At 35.0% G+C, this 19,676-nt stretch overlaps 1 protein-coding gene across 1 annotated transcript in view; it reads right to left on the minus strand.

Annotated features, from left to right (window-relative positions):
* The window catches only part of ADGB (androglobin), a 166,218-nt gene that overhangs the window by 125,733 nt on the left and 20,809 nt on the right, over window positions 1-19,676 (minus strand). Inside the window, exons 2-4 of the mRNA XM_061206749.1 lie at window positions 8,948-9,104; window positions 4,199-4,291; window positions 976-1,047 (exon numbers count right to left, since the gene is read on the minus strand). Coding sequence (XP_061062732.1) covers window positions 976-1,047; window positions 4,199-4,291; window positions 8,948-9,104 — 322 coding nt within the window. The remainder of the gene's footprint in view (window positions 1-975; window positions 1,048-4,198; window positions 4,292-8,947; window positions 9,105-19,676) is intronic.

Consider the following 19,676-nt stretch of genomic DNA (forward strand, 5'->3'; position numbering starts at 1 on the left):
TAGCACAGGGAACTATATTCAATATCCTGTGATAAACCATAATGGAAAAGAATATAAAAAAGAATATATATATATATGTATAACTGAACCACTTTGCTGTACCGCAGAAATTAAGACAACATTGTAAATCAACTATATTTCAATACATAAATATTTTACACTTCCCTTGAAAACTGATATGCTAAAGTCTATGTAGGTTTAGAATTCATAAAATAAGCATATTTTAGACTAAACTATAAAATATAAAACAATTCTAATATACTAATATATATACTAATCAGTACAACCTGGCTGAAGAAAAAATATTTTGATTTTAATATTGGTCAAGATATTAAAGATCAGAAAGAAAAAATGTTTAAATGGATAATGACTCTGCCCCACTCCTCTGACTGGACCTTAGGAGAAAATAATCAAAAAGCCCGTTTCTGATGTAATTACATTAGGGGAGTGGAACAGGTCTGCTTCTGATGGATAGAACCCCGGGTGGAGAGTGGGGAGGTGTGTTCCCACGTGCTGTAGGACTGCTGCACTGAAAATCTGGTTTGTTTCAATGAGGTGTTGCATTTGAGCTGCACCCCCTGATTTCTCCACGTTAGCAAGTCAGACAACACCAAACACCCTACTCTTGGACATGATGTAGGGTCAGACTGGCAACAACTTTATGTCAATTGCTAGGCACATGGATCCGGAGGAGAAATGCCTAGATGGTGTGTACTGGGCTACCCTGGTCCATGGGCGGGAGAATAGGGGCATAAGAAGTGCTAATATTAACATCTCCCCCACCTGTTCTCTCTCTACTCAATTAAAGAGCCTTCTCTTCCTCTTTGAGTGTCTGGCTTATGAAATATTCAGTTATACCAGAACTTAAAGGTGAGCAAGACAGCACTGAAATTGACCGACTGGGAATTGTTTAAGGGCGGGTCCCAAAGGCATTCTGCAGGGAGGCTTTTCTTAGGTTGATACTCCTCTACTTACCTCACTGCAGAGTAAATGCTCATTTGCTGAAAACAAGTCAAACAGGATTTCGTTTTTCACAACCACTGGAGCCTGAAATATATATATATATAGGGGGGGAGAGAGAGAGAGAGAGAGAGAGAGAGAGAGAGAGAGAGAGCGAGAGAGAGAGCGAGAGAGAGAGATTACTCCTTAGGAAAAATAAAGGAAATGTAGCTTAATGAAACAGTTTCATGTGCTGTAAACAGGCCAAACTCGATTTCATTTCTCACAACCAGAGGAATTAGAGGAAATAAAAAATAAGCATATTATTCTGTAAGATAACCCTGTTAGCGCTGTAGGTGACATTAATTTAATAATGTAATACCTATAAAATACAGTATTTTAACATATAATAAAATGTTGTAAGATATAACATATGCAGATAAATTTAGCATGCATAAACTCACAAACTGAGAGTTTAAAACCTGATGTGAAATTTAAATTAACCACTCAAGTTAAACCTGAAGCTTAGTTAACATCTGGTAGCTAGAAAAATGTCTTCATCTTGGATAAAAAATATTAGCTGAGACAGCTTGTTAACATCTTGCTCAACTTTAAATATTGTTACGTCTTTAAAAGTTAATTTGGTGGTCATTATTTAATTGGTATATATCTAAGTTTGCTTTTCTATTTAGACCAGCTTTTATATTTAGACCAAAATATGACTTGTAACAGTTTTTAAAATTAGTTACAATTAATATCAACCTTATATATTTAACATATCAAAATAAAATGAAAGTTGCTTTGATTAGCAAAATAGATTTTTATAGAAACTAATGCCATCAATTACTCTCAATCATCTGTATAACTAGCATCTTGAAAATTCAATAAAATATTTTTATATGTCTGAGAAAAATTTACCTAAAACTACCTTGAAGGCCTGAATTGACTCTTATGTTCATAATTTATAAACATAATTTATATAATTTATAAAATTACATATATATAACTTTATGTTTATATACATATATATATTATTCTGGTTTGACTGTGATGCAACACTTCTAAAATGCCTATACCTTTCAGTATGTACCAAATGCATTAAAATTGACTATAGATTAAATATGTATTAGATATCTAAGGTTTGACAGGTTAGACTTAATAGTCACCTGCTGACAAATGAAAAGGAGGAACTGACAGTTTCTAAAAAGACAACAAATATTAAGACAAAGGTCTCTGCAATGGTATTTTAGCATCTTTATCCCCTACACCTATACCTGGGGCAAGACAAAGTTTTAGACATCTTACATCTGTTTAATATAATCAACACTGAAGGACCTGTGCCACCAGTATCTGGTTCTCAGAAATAAACAAATCTGATTATTCACTCTGCTATTAGGGCTTGTTAATCCCCTTGGTTGGAATGGTCCATGTTGACTCTGATATCTTAAATTTAGGCTTTTAAGTTTTTTAATAAGTTAGCTTCTCTTTGACTTAAATTATGTCCTTTGATTTCATATTTTGCTTAGTGTTCTGGGGTATGTTTCTAGTGCTCTTTAAATTGTGGGTTGCAATAATTTAGTGATTCATGAAATCATTTAATGGGTCAGGACTATATACATATATATATATACACACATATATATATCTATAAGATGTGTCAGGAATATATATATATATCTTTATATATATGGACTATAATAAAATAGAGTAAATTTCATATAGAAAGGTCATTATTGTTTTGTAATATTTTTGTCTAAACTTTATGTATGTCCATATCTAGTGACTCTCAATGTAAAATGTATTTATCACTGTGGTCTCATACATTAAAACTTGACAAACACTATTCTAAAACTTTCCTGCTTAGCTAGACTTTCAGTTTGGGCTGTTCTGGTTCACACTTCAGCATGATGGATCAAGAGAAGGAGTCAGTGCAGAGGGAGAGGAGAGGTAAGGAGATGGATGGCAGCATTTCGATAAATACAGGTGGAAGTGTCATTAACAACAATGAATCAGTTTATTTTTAGTATAAGTGTATCTTCCAGAACTAAGGTATGCTAAAAGAGAAAAAGGTATAAAACTTTCCTACTTATTCAAACTTACAACACTAACTTCATGGAATTCATATCCTTCATTTGCATGGAATATAAACTCTGCACTTATACTGAGTAGAACCTGTTACTAATAATACATAAATATTAAGTACATTATATTAACATCACAGAATTTGCATTCTTCATTTCAATGTTACCTAACATTATAAGTAATTTAAAGGTATGGTTTTTGTAAATCTGATTTATTTTATTTAAAATGTCTTACAGATAGGCATTGAATAAATATTCTGATGGACAAAGATGTACCTTTTTATTTTCTCATTTTAATACATATTTAGGATTTAGGATTTCTGACTTTCTTAACTAATAACAATAATTGAAAAGCATGACAGATAAATTGTATTTTCTGCATTAGTAACAGTGCTTCTAAAAGCTAAAACTCTTAGGAATAAACTCACTAGGCATAGAAACAGAGATGCAGTGAATTCCATGATTACAGAAGAATCAGCTTCATTATAACCTTTTGACTAGCATTAAATAACTAATTTAGTCTACTGGTTTTCTATGCATTAAATGAAAATGGGAGATTCAAGAAGGGAAAAAAGGCATTAGTGATAATTAAACCCTTGGAAATACCAAATATATTCAAACTAACATAGCTATTAATTAGGAAGATAGACCAGTAGGTCTAAAGTTTAATGTACATAAGTGCTATTTAAAATGAAGTTTTCTTGGGTGATGTCCATGTCAGTGTGATTCACATGGGGTTCAGAAATGAAAGTGGCACTTGGAAAATGATTCAAGAATTCCTGGAATAGAGAGATCCAAGTGTAGATCTCTTGGGCTGGAAAATAAATGCTTATTAACACTAGCGTAAACAGACCTTTACACCATGTAAGAAGTAGAAAGGAGAAAGTCTGTCAGAAATTAAGGAATAACTTTTTGCAACATTTTAGGTTAAAATTTGACATCATGAAGAGAAGAAGGAAACTTGAGGCCCTAAACAAAATTTCATTATTCTCTTGGAAACCAGTACAAAGTATATCGATAAATGTTTATTTTTAATTTAAAGGCCAAAAAGTAATTACTTTTTCTTACTAAATACCAAGAAAAAATTACCCTAAACAGCTTTTAAAATGCAAATTTTCATAACTAGGATATTATATCTCATAGTTAATATGTATTTTAATAGTAAAAATATCTCTTACCTGATTAATTAAAAAATCCTGTGGACGTTTCCAGGAATAAATTTTCAATGATGGTGGTAATTCAATCTTTCCTTCAGGGTCTTCAAAAAAATGCTATATAAAAAAACGTATTAAATATTTTCTCCATATAGTTTTATTAAAACAAAAACAACTCTATCCTAATAAAAATGAATACGTGCATTGATCTGATCAATAAATAAGCATTTTTAGAGTAATTTGTGTGTTTGTTCTCAGAGCTAGTTCATACAGTACTTGGAGAATACTGAAGTTAACAATACTGTATTTAATTAATGAAACCTTGATTACTGAGTAGCATTTTGATTGCAGAGGAAGCAGTCCAAACAAGCATGAGTGGCTTGGGAATGTGAATTAGGTATGGTGGGGAAACAATTTTGGATGGAACAGATATGGCCACATTTTCCACTGAAAATATTGGTTTTTTTAAATCTGAGTAGAGAAGATTGAAAAGTATTCACTTACTTTTCAGTTAGAATCATAAAAAAGATGATATGTAAATGAAATTTGTACCTTTGATCTGACTTTCATTTATTAATTGTTTTAATTAAACTTGTTATTTTGAGATAATCATGATTCATAAGCCATTGCATGAAATAATACAGAGAGTTCCTACGTTCTCTACCCAATTTCTTCAGCCGTACCATCTTGCAAAACTATAGAACACAACCAGGATATTGACACTGACACAGCCAAGATATACAGAACATTTCCATCAGCACAAGAATCCTTCTTATGCCCTTTTATAGCCACACCCACCTTCCAACTCCCCAGTCTGTGCTTAATCCCTACCACTTGGCAATCGCTAGTCTTGACGTTTATAATTTTGTCATTTCAGTAATGTTATATGAATGGAACCTACCATACAGTCTATAACCCTTTGGATTGGCTTTATTTCTCTCTCTGCCTAATTCCCTGGAGATTCAATCCATTCAAGTTGTTGCATGTATCAGTAGTTTGTTGTTTATTGCTGAGTAATATTTCATGCTATGGATATTTGTTTGTTTACCACCTGCCCATCGAAGGCCATCTGGGCTGTTTCCAGTTTGAAGCTATTACTAATAAAGCTGCTATGAACATTTGTGTATAGGTTACTGGTTTTTGTGTGAATGTGAACTTCCATTATTCTGGGATAAATGCTCAAGAATGCAATTAATTCTTTAATTTTTGAGCCCCAACTATGAGTCAATTAGTGAGTTCTGGAGAAAGAATGATATCCATATGCAAGCAGTCTAGCAAGTCAGAGAGACTTCAGGTAGCTGCTATGTAAAAATTCTCATAGCTCATAAAATGGTAGGGGACGGGGGGATCTTTACAAGAAATAACATGACAATTTCTAGGATTACAAACAAAATGCTAAAGGAACATAAACTATCTGTATGGGAAAAAGAAATGTAATTAAATTTCACCTCAGTTAATAGGCACAGGGGAAAATATACTGTTTTGTGATTTTCATCGTAATTACATGTTTACCCTAATGCTGGTGTGGCTTGAGAAATAGGTTATATTTTAGGGCATTGTCTGAGCGTTAAACATAATAAGTGTCTATGTGTATCTGGAGCATGTGGTTTATTGTCAAATTTAAGATACTGGAATAATTCAAATGAAGATAAAGGCAACCCTAACATCTTGTCAAAATGATAGAAGAATGAGTCCTTAAAAGACAAACTGACGTTTTTTTCAGGAGCTGTACTAGACTTCTGGGTTTCTCTCACATTGCTTTTTTCCCTGCAAATATTAATTTAGTAATTTTAAAGTCCCCTATCTGACAATTCCAAAAGAGTCTCCTTTGGGTCTGTTTCTATTATCTTATTTTTCCTCTTGATTTTTAGTCACTTGGTTCCGTTTCTCTTCATGTCTGGTAAATTTTGATTGTATGATATATGCGGGATATAAAAATTTATACACGTTCTAAATGATGATGTCTTCGTCAAGAGAGGAGGATTTTATTCCCTTCTGACAGGCAGAGCACAAGATGAACTTGACCTAGTCAACACTGGGTCTTAGGATTTGGCAGGACTGGTGTGATTTTGGTTTGTTCTTACTCAGTGTGGAATTCTGTAGCCATGTTGGGGCACTAACTAAAAGTCTGGAGTGTTTATCAAGGTCCCTTCACTTGGTGTACATTGAATTCCATTCTCTACCTATCATCTTGAAATCTTTTCTCAATTATTAAGCTTCCAGGCTGCTGCTTTTTACTCATTTGCTCAGCAGCAAAAGCTTCACACTCACAGCTTAGGAGGTAGACAAATGTCTCAAAATAAAATTGTATGCAAAATTTACAGATCACTTCTCTGTAGTTACCTCTGAGATTTGGGTTCAAGTTCTGGCTGCTTTGGCAGTCCCAGACAATATCCTCCTTCCCTTCAGCCCAGAAAAACTGACATAAGCCCCAGGCCAATACTCTGTGCTTGCTTTCTAATTTCCATGCCTTGAATTAATAAATGTCTTTGAGGAAAAAAAATACTGGGGCTCATCCCATTGTGATTCCCTTTTCTCCAGGATTTGAGCCCCTCATATTGTTAATGGTAATCCTTCCATGTCATTTTGCTTTAGGTATATTTCTTACATCCACCTTAGAGTACTTTATCGTATACCTCTTAATTTGGTTCACCCATCATATCCTTTTCTTGCTGAGGAAGTGAGACATAACGCTGGACTTATAGGGAAGGGTCGGGCATCTGAGGCTGATTTCCTGATCACTAGCCTCACATCTAAAGAAGTGGCCTTTGTAAAATTCCAAGGATAACTGCCATGATTACATGCTTAAGGCAATTTATCCTGGTAAAATATGGATGCTGCAAATCATGGCTCAGAGCTAATGTGCCACCATATCATAGAAATGCAACCACAGTGCTTGGAGTGCCCATGACTCACTCCAGTGGGGAAACTATTGCTTCCTGAGCCATGAATGCTGAGGTTGTGGAACAGAACTGGGGGTGGAAAGCAAGGTTCTATCTCAGATGGCACCACTCTGCACTGCCGTAATAACCAGGACGTGAGCTGTGCTCTCCTACCTTGTGAAAGCTGCGGTGGCAGAATGGGGTGTTAGTTAAGGTTCTGAAGTGTCACCCCCCCGTTGAAATAGCCCCTGTCCACAGCAGGAGTAGGGCTTGTGCTTCCCAAATCATGCAGTTTTATACAGCAGCCAGCAATAGTCCTATATGTTGACCCCAAATGAAATGGACATCAACTGTCCATTTGACCAGCACACTTATTACTGCTCCAGTCTCAATGGTTTTCCTCCAATAAATGTTCTTCCAACAGACTTGCCCTTGTTTCAATAAGGTTAAGTTCAAGAATTTGATACCTGACCTTCCAGAGATCTGTAAGAATTTTTCATAGTCATCTAATAAAGATATGTTTGCATTCTAAGGTCCTTAAAATGCTGTTTTATATGCTATTTCTTATTTCAACGTTTTCAGGTACTTCTGTTCTTCCCTTCCCCGTGGATCCTTCACAGTTTGGAGTGACTCATCTCTGGGGCTTTTCCAGAGCTCAGCTGCTCAACTGAGGATTTGCACAATCTACCTTGTTGATGAAAATTCACAGACAATCCCCATAAGGTCTGAATTTCTATAAAATATGTAGAATATGACCATTTTCCTTTGAACCCAGAGAGTTCAAAAGTCCTTTGCATCTAAAAGTTCCATAATCACCTTAGGCACGGTACAAAGAATGCATTCCCTCACATATTGTTATTTGAAATTGTTCAAATACTAACAGTGTCAGCAATTAGTTATCATTATTGAGTATCTTTTGTAAACAAATTACTGCTATGAATCATGCAGTTGGTGACTGCATTTTCTGAACAAAATGTAAATGCTAATAAGTACCATTTCAGAGTGCTTTATGCAAAAAAAGACACGAGTTCAACCTAGCCATTACGGCAATTTTGTTTGTGTTCTGAAAATTGTATTGTGTTTTATTTTTTAATATCTTTATTGAAGTATAATTACTTTACAATGGTGTGTTAGTTTCTGCTGTATAACAGAGTGAATCAGCTATACGTATACATGTATCCCCATACCCCCTCCCTCTGCGTGTATTGTGTTTTAAAAGTACTTCTGTTGAATGAATTACTGCACCAAATAAATGGGTCATATTTAAAATGCAACCCAGACTGGTACCTTCTATAAAGAAGTTTTTAGAAAAAAAACATTTTTAAGTAAGCAAAAGAACCTAAAATAATATAACTGGAAAATGTAGGAACCCCATTCTCAGCTCCAATCTCAGGGACGCAACATGTTTAAAAGCTACAGGTAAATGAAGAGTAACCTAGATTTTTACCCAAATACCTTGGGGGGCAGATATTAAGAAGGATTCAATTCTTATAGTAACATCTCTTAAAAATTTATCTTCCCTGTAATCTCCAAATAACAGCACACAGTTTCGTGGGGGGCTCTCATTTTCTAAACCACCATCTCTAAATGTCTGGTTCCCAATTCTGTTCAAAATCCACTTGCTAGCCTGTTCTATCAATTTTCCCTTTCTTTCCCTATGACCCTTTGGTCATTTCTCTCCTCCCATTTACTCAAACGTGATTCACCAAAGCTCAGGACTAAGGCTTGGAAAGACAAGGTAGGATGGGGGGAGGCAAGGTGGACAAAGACAAAATTTCTCTTTTGAATGGAGGCTGTGGAGAAGAGCGAGCACGTGCGCACGTTAACAAATCTTACTCCATTACACAATTAAAAACCAAAATGAAATCTAGTCATATTCAAGTCTACTTACAAGTATAGGGCTTTTCCCTGTTTTGTCCTTTTCTTTTGCACCTTTGCCTGCATCCCACTTTTCAGCATTTATGTCTGCCTCGCTCCATTCTGGCCAGATTGGAAATTTCCCCTTCTTCTGTTCACTGGGTTGCACATTACTGCCAAAAGGGAACTGACTAGAGACAGAGGGGGGAGGTGGTTTTCATTCAAATCTCTGAGGTAAAATACTGGATTAATTTCATGATGTAAATTTAATTATCTGGTTAGCAATCATGTTAAACATATTTTTCAATACAGTGGATGGACAGCTTCCACATGTTAAGGTTCTAAGGACAGAAATACCCCAGAGATTATTCTGTAAACAAATTTTGAGCATTAGCCCCTACTTATTAAGTCAGGACATTCATCATAAACACAGAAGATGCCACGAAGGGGAATATTTATATACAAACCATACCCAACAAAAATCCTTTACATGTATAATAGTGATTGCTTTTTGAAGATCAGTGAAAATATAATTTGGATTTTCCCAAATATAAAAGTGCTATATGATCATCATTTTAAAAGAAAATTAAAAAATACAAATCAGATAAATAAGAAAGGCATACTCACCTCATTCTAGAAACCACATTGTTAAAAATTATCCATCCTCTCAGATCACTGTACAAGGATATACATCTTTCCTCAGAAATGACATCATTCATCGTATTCTCTTTTACAGATTGCTTTTTTCCACTTATCAGTACATTGTTGATAGTTCCCATGCCAATAAGTGTTTAAATACTAATTGAATGATTGCATAATCTTCCATTGTATGATGTATTGTCTTTCATTTAACTAAGTTTCTATATTTGGATATTTGAGGGTTTTGATTTTAAAAATTTTTCACAATTATAAACAAGACTGTGATGGCTATCCCTGTTGCCAAATCTTTGCATACATTATTATTTCCTTAGGATAGATTTTAATAAGGAGACTTACTGAATCAAAATATATGCAGGTTTAAAGTTTGTGATATATTTTGAGTAATTTTCTGCAGAAAAGCTGGACTTATTTTATACTCTCACTGTGAGTATATTGGTGTTTTCCTATCTCTAAACCTCTTTTGCTTTTTCTACATTTTTATGAATTGTAAAATCTAAAAAAGGTATCTTCTTAATTATTCAAGTTTTTAGCTACTTGTGAGGCTGGAAGCCTGCTCTAGACCCAGGGGTAAGCAGTGAACAAACCAGACTAAAATCTCTACCCTTATTGAGTTCATAATCTAGCAGTGGAGACACAAAATAAACAGCATAAATTGAGTAAAATAAATAGTATATTATAAAGTGAAAAATGCTAAAGGGAAATATAAAAGAGGACAGGGGACCTGAAGAGTTAAGTTGCACAATTTTTAATAAAGTAGTTATGGAAAGTGTCTATAATAGGGTTATATTTAAGTAAATAGTGAAAGAAAATAAAGGATCAAGCTATATGGATACCTGTGGGAAGAAGGTTCCACAAACAAGGAAAAGTATTCCAGATGCAAAGAGCATCCTAGCTTATTTGAAGAATAATAATGAGATCAGTGAGGCTGAAGAGGGGGTTAAAAAGAGATGATTTCAGAGAGGTAACAGGAGGGGCAAAGATAATAAAGGTGATCTAAACAAAGGGAAGCACATGGGTCTTTAGTCTGAGTGAGGCAGGAAACCAAAGGAGGGTTTTGAGCGGGGCTATAACATGACATAACTGAAATTTTATAGTCACTTTTGTTGCTATGTTCAGAAAAGACAAGAGTGACAACTTAGAAGGCATTGAAACAACAGGTGAGAGCTGGCGGTGGTTTGGACCAGGTTGGTAACAGTAGCGGAGGCAAGAAATAGTCCCTTGTGTATATTTTAAAGGCAGAACAAGTAGGTATTGAGTTGATATTGCCTAAAAGACAGAAGATTATGGGATGGGACAAAGCTGAGGTAGGCAATAAAGCAACATTTCACTTTTGAAAGAGTTGTGTTTTAGATGTTTATCATACATTCATGGAGATGTTAAATAGGTAGTTAGATATAGAATTCTGAAGTTTGGAAGAAAGAAATAGACTAAAAGTGAAAATTTGAGAGTCATTAGCATTTCAATAATATCTAAACTCTTAAGATTTGGTGAAATCACCAAGAAAATGATCATACATAAAGAAGAGGCAGTCCCAGGGGTGCTATTCAAAATGCCTAACAACTGGGAAGGAATGAGCATTGACTGGTCTAAATAGATGCTGTCCATGATCCTGGATCAGGGTCTTCAAAGCCACCAGCTCCGCCAGACATTTATTCTTTACTTTAAGTAGTAGGGTCGGGGATGTAAGGTCCTCAAGGTGGGTCAGGAACCCAGGGCAAGAAGCAGAAAAGTCTGGGGATCAGGGTTATTGGTGAGGTTATTGTTAAGGCTACTCACCAATCAATATAAAAACATTTCAATATTCTATTAATCAATACAGCTACATATCTGCCCTAGTACTCCATATTAAAAGAGAAGAGAAAACCCAAAAAACTGAGAAAAGCAGTCAGTGAGTGTGGTAGACAGAATAATGGTCCCCCAAATATGTCCATATGTCCATATCCTTATCCCCAGAACCGGTGGATATGTTACCTTCCATGGTAAAAGAGAGTTTGTAGATATCTTTAAGTTAAGTACCTTGAGATAGGGAGATTATCCCAGATTATCTGGGTGGGTTCAGTGGAATCATAAGGGTCCTCAAAACTGGAAGAAGGAGACAGAAGACATCTGAGGGACATGCGACTCCTGAAGACTAGAAAGAAAAATGCAAAACTTCTGATTTTGAAGACAGAGGAAGGAGACCACAAGCCAAGGAAAGTGGGCAGCTTCAAGAGTTTGGAAAAGGCAAAGAAATTGATTCTCTCCTTGAACCTCCAGAAAGGAATGCAGCCCTGCTGACACTTGTTAGCTCAGTGAGACCCATTTTGGACTTCTGACCTCCAGAATTGCAAAATAATACTGTTTTAAATAACTGAGTTTGTGGTGTTTTCTTACAGCAGCAATAAGAAACAGTGAGGTAGGAAAAACACAGTAGAGGGTGATGCCCTGGAAGCCAAGTAAAGCGATTTTATAAAAAATGAGAGAATGAGCAACAGATCCAAATGCTCCTAACAGATCAAACAAGATGAATTATTAACAAATAAATATTGAACTTAGCAACAAGAAGGTTAAGGTCTCTGCAAATTTCATCTTCTAAGGTCAAGTTTGGGAGGGACTTTCCTGAACACCCTACCTAATATAGCAACCCTCACCTCTCTGCATCTTTTCATCTTTAATAGCACTTGACAATTCTCTCACTAATCATTTATGTGCTTATTGTATGTTTCCAAACATAGGGTTTGTAAGTTCTCCAGCGGCAGGAACACTAGGTTTTTCTTCACTCCCTCTATCTCCAGCAACTAGAACAGTGCCTGGACAACATGGGCAATCTATATATTTCTCTGTCATCTACCTATTTACATGAAATAGAAGAATATATGTCTTTATATTTCTATAATTTCTAATTAGAACTGTTTCAAATTTTTATATTTAGGTAGAGATTGACCAGATGCTCATCAGTCCTGTTTTCCATTTCCTATGTTTCCCATACTCCTTTGCAGGTTGGCTGGTATTTTGTGATGGTGTTTTGGAAAATAGCATGTGGGGAGATGTGTTGTATCCCACCTTTATGCTCCTAAAACATTTCCTGAGATATTTCTTACTCTCTTCCTGCTTGATGTATGGCTCAGTCCTTATGAGAAGACTTTAGAAAATGGTAATACCACAAGATGGAAGGTGCCAAGAATCCTTATGTAGCACATGCAAAGGCACCACTAAACTCCTGATCACACTCTGGTATGAATGAGAAATATCTTTTGTTGTGTAAGGTCACTGAAGTTTGGGGATTGTTTGATACTGAAGCTAGCACTGAGTACTTCCTATTTGCTACTTTGTTATTGTAGCTAGCATTGATTACTAACATTGACTAACATAAAGAGTGTAATTCTTTTCTTAGGGTTTGGATTTCCTCCTTTATATCTTTAATCATTATAAACATATACATGGTAAATTACATAAAGATCATTTTTCTATTATCAAATTTGTGACACCTGATTCTCTTGTTTGTTGTAACTTCTGCCTATCTTTTCTGTATTCTTGTGTTTTAGGACACATTTATTATGAGCTTATCCTTATTAGGATAAGGGTTTTCTTTCCCTCCAATCCCCTTCCTCCAAGACAATCCTGTGTTGAAAGAATGTTCTTTGCATGCAGTATTGAGTTTTCTTCTTTCACAGATCTCAAATGAATAAGCCATCCAGAAACTTACAGGTACCTTAAAATCAGATCTCAAACTAATTTAAGTCTCAGTCCAAGGGTTTCCATTTCTCAAGGGAAAAAAATCTTTTTTTTTTTTTTTTCAGCCAGACACCAGCCAGAGTAATGCTAGCTTTCTTATCAATCTCTCTGTGCTTGGGTGGATTTTTCTCATTCACCTTTTTACCGAGAATTAAACTCGTGGAAAGCCATGCCTTTATCTAAGGTGGGAGCAATCCCTTTACTCATTTGGGCTCAAGATCTTGCCTTATATGTGATAAAACAAAAGAGTCCACTTTCATAAACTGATAAGGCAATGCAGCAGCTTCAGCTCAGAGCCATGCCATTCTGACTTTCAGTTCTGTCCTTATTTCTGGATCCTGAACATTTTTATTTCTTTATGTAGGTGTTTCTAGGTATTATTGTTATTTTTAAAAATTGTGATCCACCATAATGCTGGAAAAGAAAGTCTGATAATATATACATTGTAAAGGGGTGGTCCTAAGTAGCATGTAAGAGAAGGAAGACTAGAACAGTTTTCAGGGAAAAAGCACAATTTTTCATAGTATTAATTTTAAAAATCAAGGCATAAATTAGTGTATTATAGTACCTCTGTTTTATTGAGTGTTGGTACAACCTTACAGATAAAAAGAAATTAGTGATTTTGTATCCATCAAAACCATGATAAAATTACCTCATTCAGGAAGCTCAAAAATCTTAAAAGCTGTTTTGTAAAAGGAAGATTTAATTTCTTAAAAAATAAGGGCTCTGTTGAGACTCTGTTTTGCTTTCCTCTTCATTCTGTCAAGTGTAAGTATATTCTGGCTCCCTCCCTTAAGCTGTGAAGCCTTATTACTAATTGGCCTACTTTCCTTGTAACATGTCAAATTTGTTTCCATCTATATTGAAGATCACTTAAAAAGAATCTCATTAGAGGTATCTTATACCAGCTCAGTAGCTCCCCTATTGTGCTACACACACAGTACAAGCAATGGTCAAATACAGTCCAATGTCAAATATACTGTAAACTTCAAATGATCATGTACAACTGTTGCTTTTGAAGCTCTCAGCACAGTATGCCTTTGAATTTCATTGCCAGAATGTACCTACTGTTCTAGCATAGTCAGGATGCTTTAAAATATTCAAATCACATTATTCCTGGTTTCATCAATTCTGAAAACAAGATAATCTTTAAACACAAAGGTAAGCCAGGACTTTTGAAGATTTAGGAACTGGTAATATTGGGAAACAAATGCTGAAAATTTAGAAAATTCAAACATGCAAAGAAATCAAACCAGCCCCTGAAAAAATCAGGAGTATACAGAGCTACTCTATTTGTATAGCAATATACCCAAGTACTAGTAAATGATTTAATTCATTAAAATTACGAGTTATATAAAAGATTTCAAAGATAAGCATATTCTCTGCTATATGGCTAAATGCTCTCTTCCACACAGTAGGTCTAAATATGCTATTGAGATAAGTGAAGTGTCACTGACCCATTTAGGAGAGGCTAGCAACTTATAAACAAAACATATTTGTGGAAAGTTATTTCAAAAATTTTAATAAAATCAGTGAGGAATGTTTAAAATATAAAATATGTATATTCCAAATGCCAAATTATATTCCAGAGGAAACCAATGTTTAGAGGGAAGAAAAATGCCAGAAAGCCAGGCAAGGGGCTGATTTCCAGAGTAGAAATATAAAATATAAAGGTACTCCTGGGGAAATGAGAGGAAGCATAAAAGAAGCAAATTTATAACAGCGGGCAAAGTCAAACAGAATAGTCTGACATGAAAATGATGCATAATGTAAGCAACAGATACACAGGTGTTAACATAATTATACATATATATATATACTTTTCATTACTAAAATGAATTGATCATGATTGGAAGCCACTGAAAAATGTAAGTGGGTGGTCACCAAAAGCAGGAGGCGAGGGGTGGGCAAAATGGGTGACAATGGTCAAAAGGTACAAACTTCCAGTTAAAAAATAAATGTCAAGAGGATGTAAAATACAGCATAGTGACTGTAGTTAATAATACACTGTTGTATCTTTGAAAGTTGTTAAAATTCACATCACAAAGAAAAAAATGTGCAACTACATATGGTGACAGATGTTAGCTAGACTTATTGTGGTGATCGTTCAAAACATATACAAATATCAAATCATAATGTTATATACCTGAAACTAATATAATATGTCAATTATATCTCAGTTAAAAAAAGTCAATGGACTAAACCTGTAGTGGTGGATTGGGGTCTGGAATAGTGTAACCCACAAGCAGGTACTGGGAATTGGAATTGAGCAAGTTTAAAAGTCTATTTTGGAAAAGAAGCTGAATTCACCCTGCAAATGTCAGGAGACCAGAAATAGGCTTTGCGAATGAGCAAGTGTCTAGAGTATTCATGAACTCCTAGCATTGAACTAAGGCTGGAATAACTCCCCTTATAGCTTATGGTGTCAGAGGCAATATGCCACTTTCCTATGATTCCATGAGGAAATAGTCTGGGCAAATGGGAAAAAATGCGGATGGGGGTGGCCCTCTACCACCATGGATGTGGTATCAGGGATAGCACTTCCTGCATGGGAGAAAAGCCTCCAACCTCCCCATGTTAAGACTTGAGTGGAAGCAGGGGTGATATAAAAATGCACCCACCAACCAGAAAGGACTTTGCTCTTGTATTGGAACAGAGTGCTAGAGGCCTGAGCTGGTTTTTAACCATTTAGTAACTGAATTGTGGATAGGTCCTGGGGTTCTCAAAAAGGAGTCAGAGTTCAATGGGAGAGAAATATTCTTCAGGGAGTTCGGAAAAGCAGCTACTTGCCAACTGATAGGAAGTATTTCAATAATGTAACAACTATCCTGTCCTTTTCACTAGAGCATCCCTATTGGATGTCAGAATGGGTAGGGAGGGAATCATCCTAAAAGCCATCCAAACCTCATGGCAGAAAACAGCATGCATGAGTTTAAAATATGAACTAAAATATGAACTAAAGAACTAACATTACAAAGCAAAAAAAGAAACTTAAAACTAAAAGGACAGTCAGTAAATATAGCAAAAGAAAGAAATCACACCCAAGGAAAGAAAAATAATGTAGCAAACTTAAAAGGTGTTTAAAATGAGTATATTTAGAATTACCAAAAAGATAAAGGAATAAAATTTCTTCTTTGCAATGAGAACAGGAAGATGTCAAACAAGAAAACAAAAAAATAAGAACAATATAAAAAAGAGACATTGGAAAATTTTAGTAATGGAAACTTCAAATGTTGAAAGAGTAGACTGAATAAAGTTGAAGAGGACTAATGATTTAGAAGGTAGAATTTTAAAAATCAAGTGTTCTCATAGATAAAGAGTTAGAAAATGTGAAATACCCAAGTAGATAGATTGAAAAACACTAATGTATGCCTAATAGAAGTCTCAGAAGGATGAAATGGTTAAAATGGTGGTGGTGGGGGGTGTTTAGGAGAAATATTTGATGATACAACTGCTGAAAAATGTTCAGAATTGACGAGAGACATGTCTTCAGATTGGAAAAAGCACATCAACCAATAACAAAGCACAAATGGGAGGTCAGGGAGTAGAATTCTGCATCTAGATAGATCAACTGAAATTACAGACCAGTGATGAAGATTAAAATCTAAAGAACTGACAAGTTACCTAAAAATAAAAACCAATCAAATTGACAGCAAATAGTAGACACTATAAAGCAGTGAAATGACGTCTTCAGAGCTGAGGTAAAATAACTGTCAATCTTGGAATTAAGACCCAATTAAACTCTTATTCAAAAGTGAGGTAGAAACATTTATTTTAAATTAAATAAAAACATTTTGAAAATGTGAGTTTACCATAACAGACTCTTGCCCCCCGCCAAAAAAAAAAAAAAAAAAATTAATGAAGGATTTATCTCAGGAAAATAGAAATGAACCCAGAATGAAAGTGTGGAACACAAGTTGCAATGGTAAACAAATGAGTCAATATAACATTTTGGTAAAATTCTAAAAAGTATTTCCTGTAAACAAATAATAACAATAACTTTGTGCTTTTGAAGGTATACAAAATAAAAGATATGGGAAAGAGAGGGAATTCTGATAGACACTAGCGTACCTGTTTTTTCTTTAGGAATAATACTAACTGTAGACTTTGTAGGAAAATATTTAAAGATTAGGGTATTTTAAAAAATTAAGGATTGTCTTAGTCAGTTTGGGCTGCTATAACATCATACCATAGAATAGGTGGTTTATAAGCAGTAGAAGTTTATTTTTCACAGTTCTGGAGCCTAGAAGTCTGACATCAGGTTGCCAGCATGGTCAGGTTCTGATGAGAGCTTTCTTGTGTTTTACAGATGGCTGACTTCTCATTGTGCCCTCACATGGAAGAAAGAGAGATAGGTAGCTCTCTGGCCTCTTCTTATAAGGGCACTAATCTCATTTATGCGGGCTTCACATTACTTCCCAAATGTGAGTAATTCACATTACTCATTACTCTCCAAAGCCCCACCTCCAAATACCATCACATTGGGATAAGGGTTTCAACATATGAATTTTGGGGAATGTAGACATTCAGTCCATTGCAAAGATATTCCAATAAATAAAATATAAAACTTCCAAACTGAGAGAGAAGAGAAAGAGTAGACCTGACATTAGGGAACAATTCATTACTATTTGGGTAGAAGGGAAATTGGGAATGCAGAATTTTAAAAATTAGGGTCAAATCAACCAATATGACTGGAGACTAAAACATTTTAGAAAAATACTATTTCAGAATGAGAAAGGAATCTCACTCAACAAACAGTTCACTTATTTTTAACTCACATTTATTGAACACCTGCTCTGTGACAAGCACTGTGCTAGATGATGGGGTTACAGATATGTAAATATATATCTATACTCTTGAGTTTATTTTGGAATGCAAACAGATAAACAGAAAATTTCAATATAATGTGGTATGTGCAGGGATGGAAGTATTCACAAGTGGTAGAGGGGGAATTGTGCCCAATATGAGGCAATTAGGAGAAACTTCCTGCAATAGATAGCATCTGAGCTGTCTTGAAGGATAACTACAAAGTTTCCATTTTGAAAAAGGAGAAAGAACATCACTATGAAAGAACAGCATACAAGACAGTCAGAGGTAAGAAACAGCAGAGTGGGTGCAGAGAATTATGAGCTCTTCAAGTACTGGGTGAGCATGTAGTATAAAGCGAGGGGAAATTAGGCTGGAGAGAAACACAAGATAGGCAGGCAGTTCCCACTAAGGGTCTTGTTGAGGGGCTTGAACCTTGTTTTGTAGTTATTGCTGACTTTGCTCATTATACTGAGACAAACATTTTATTTTGAGATACATATTATTTAACATTTACTCTTAACAGACCACTGGTTTAACATAGGAAGTTTGAGGAATACTGAAGCTGAAATCCAACTCAAAAGTGAGCACAATATAATGATTATGAAAATTTTATTTACGGTAATCTTCGTAAGATCTGGAAGTTGCATTCTTTCAATTAAAACTTTTGTATCATGATGTCTCTACTACATCAAAAACCAATTAAAAAATATAATATATACTGGCAATTATATCTAATTTGGAATTTTATTTTTAAGGAAAGAATTCTATCCATACTTGCAATATATTGTTTGTGGATATATATATCTATAAATACTGCTTTAAAAATTCTCATCTTAATAGTTAGAAATAAAATGTAGAACTTAATAACCTGAGACATACCATGTCCACTTCAGTTGGAGTAACAAGGACTGGATTGATCCTCCCAACTAAGACAACTAAAAACTTCAGCAAAACACATGAAACTGGCTTTCAAGACACAGTCATAAAATGATGAAGGACAGTGATTACCAACATATAGGAAACAAATGAGGTGATCCCTATAATTGCTTCAGCTTATGGCCATGAGAGAGTTTTCCGGCTGCAGTGCAGGGAAAGTTAACCTAGGCATATCTCAGCATATTCCTTAGATAGAGGAGATGGAGATGAAAGAAAGTCTAGGGGAGACCAAGGCAGCTAGAGTTTGAAGGACAGAGGACTAGAAAAGAGAGATTCATAGAGAGAGAACTCCTGAAATCTTCAGAGGGTCACCCATTCCCTATAAGTTTTAGGATGTGTTTTTCTATTTCTGTAAAAAATTCATTGAGATTTTGATAAAGATTGCATTGAATCTGTAGACTGCTTTGGGTAGTAATGACATTAAAATGGTCTTCCAATCCATGAACATGGGATGTGTTTCCATTTATGTCTTTAATTTCTTTCAGCAATGTTTTGTAGTTTTCACTTTACACGTCTTTCACCTCCTTGATTAAGTTAGTTCATAAGTATTTTATTTTTCTTGATGCTAATGTAAATGGAATTGTTTTTGTAATTTACTTTTCAGATTGTTCATTGTTTGTGTATAGCAATACAATTGATTTTTT

The sequence above is a fragment of the Eubalaena glacialis genome, chromosome 12, assembly GCF_028564815.1.
Source record: "Eubalaena glacialis isolate mEubGla1 chromosome 12, mEubGla1.1.hap2.+ XY, whole genome shotgun sequence".
In the NCBI taxonomy this organism is placed as follows: domain Eukaryota; kingdom Metazoa; phylum Chordata; class Mammalia; order Artiodactyla; family Balaenidae; genus Eubalaena; species Eubalaena glacialis.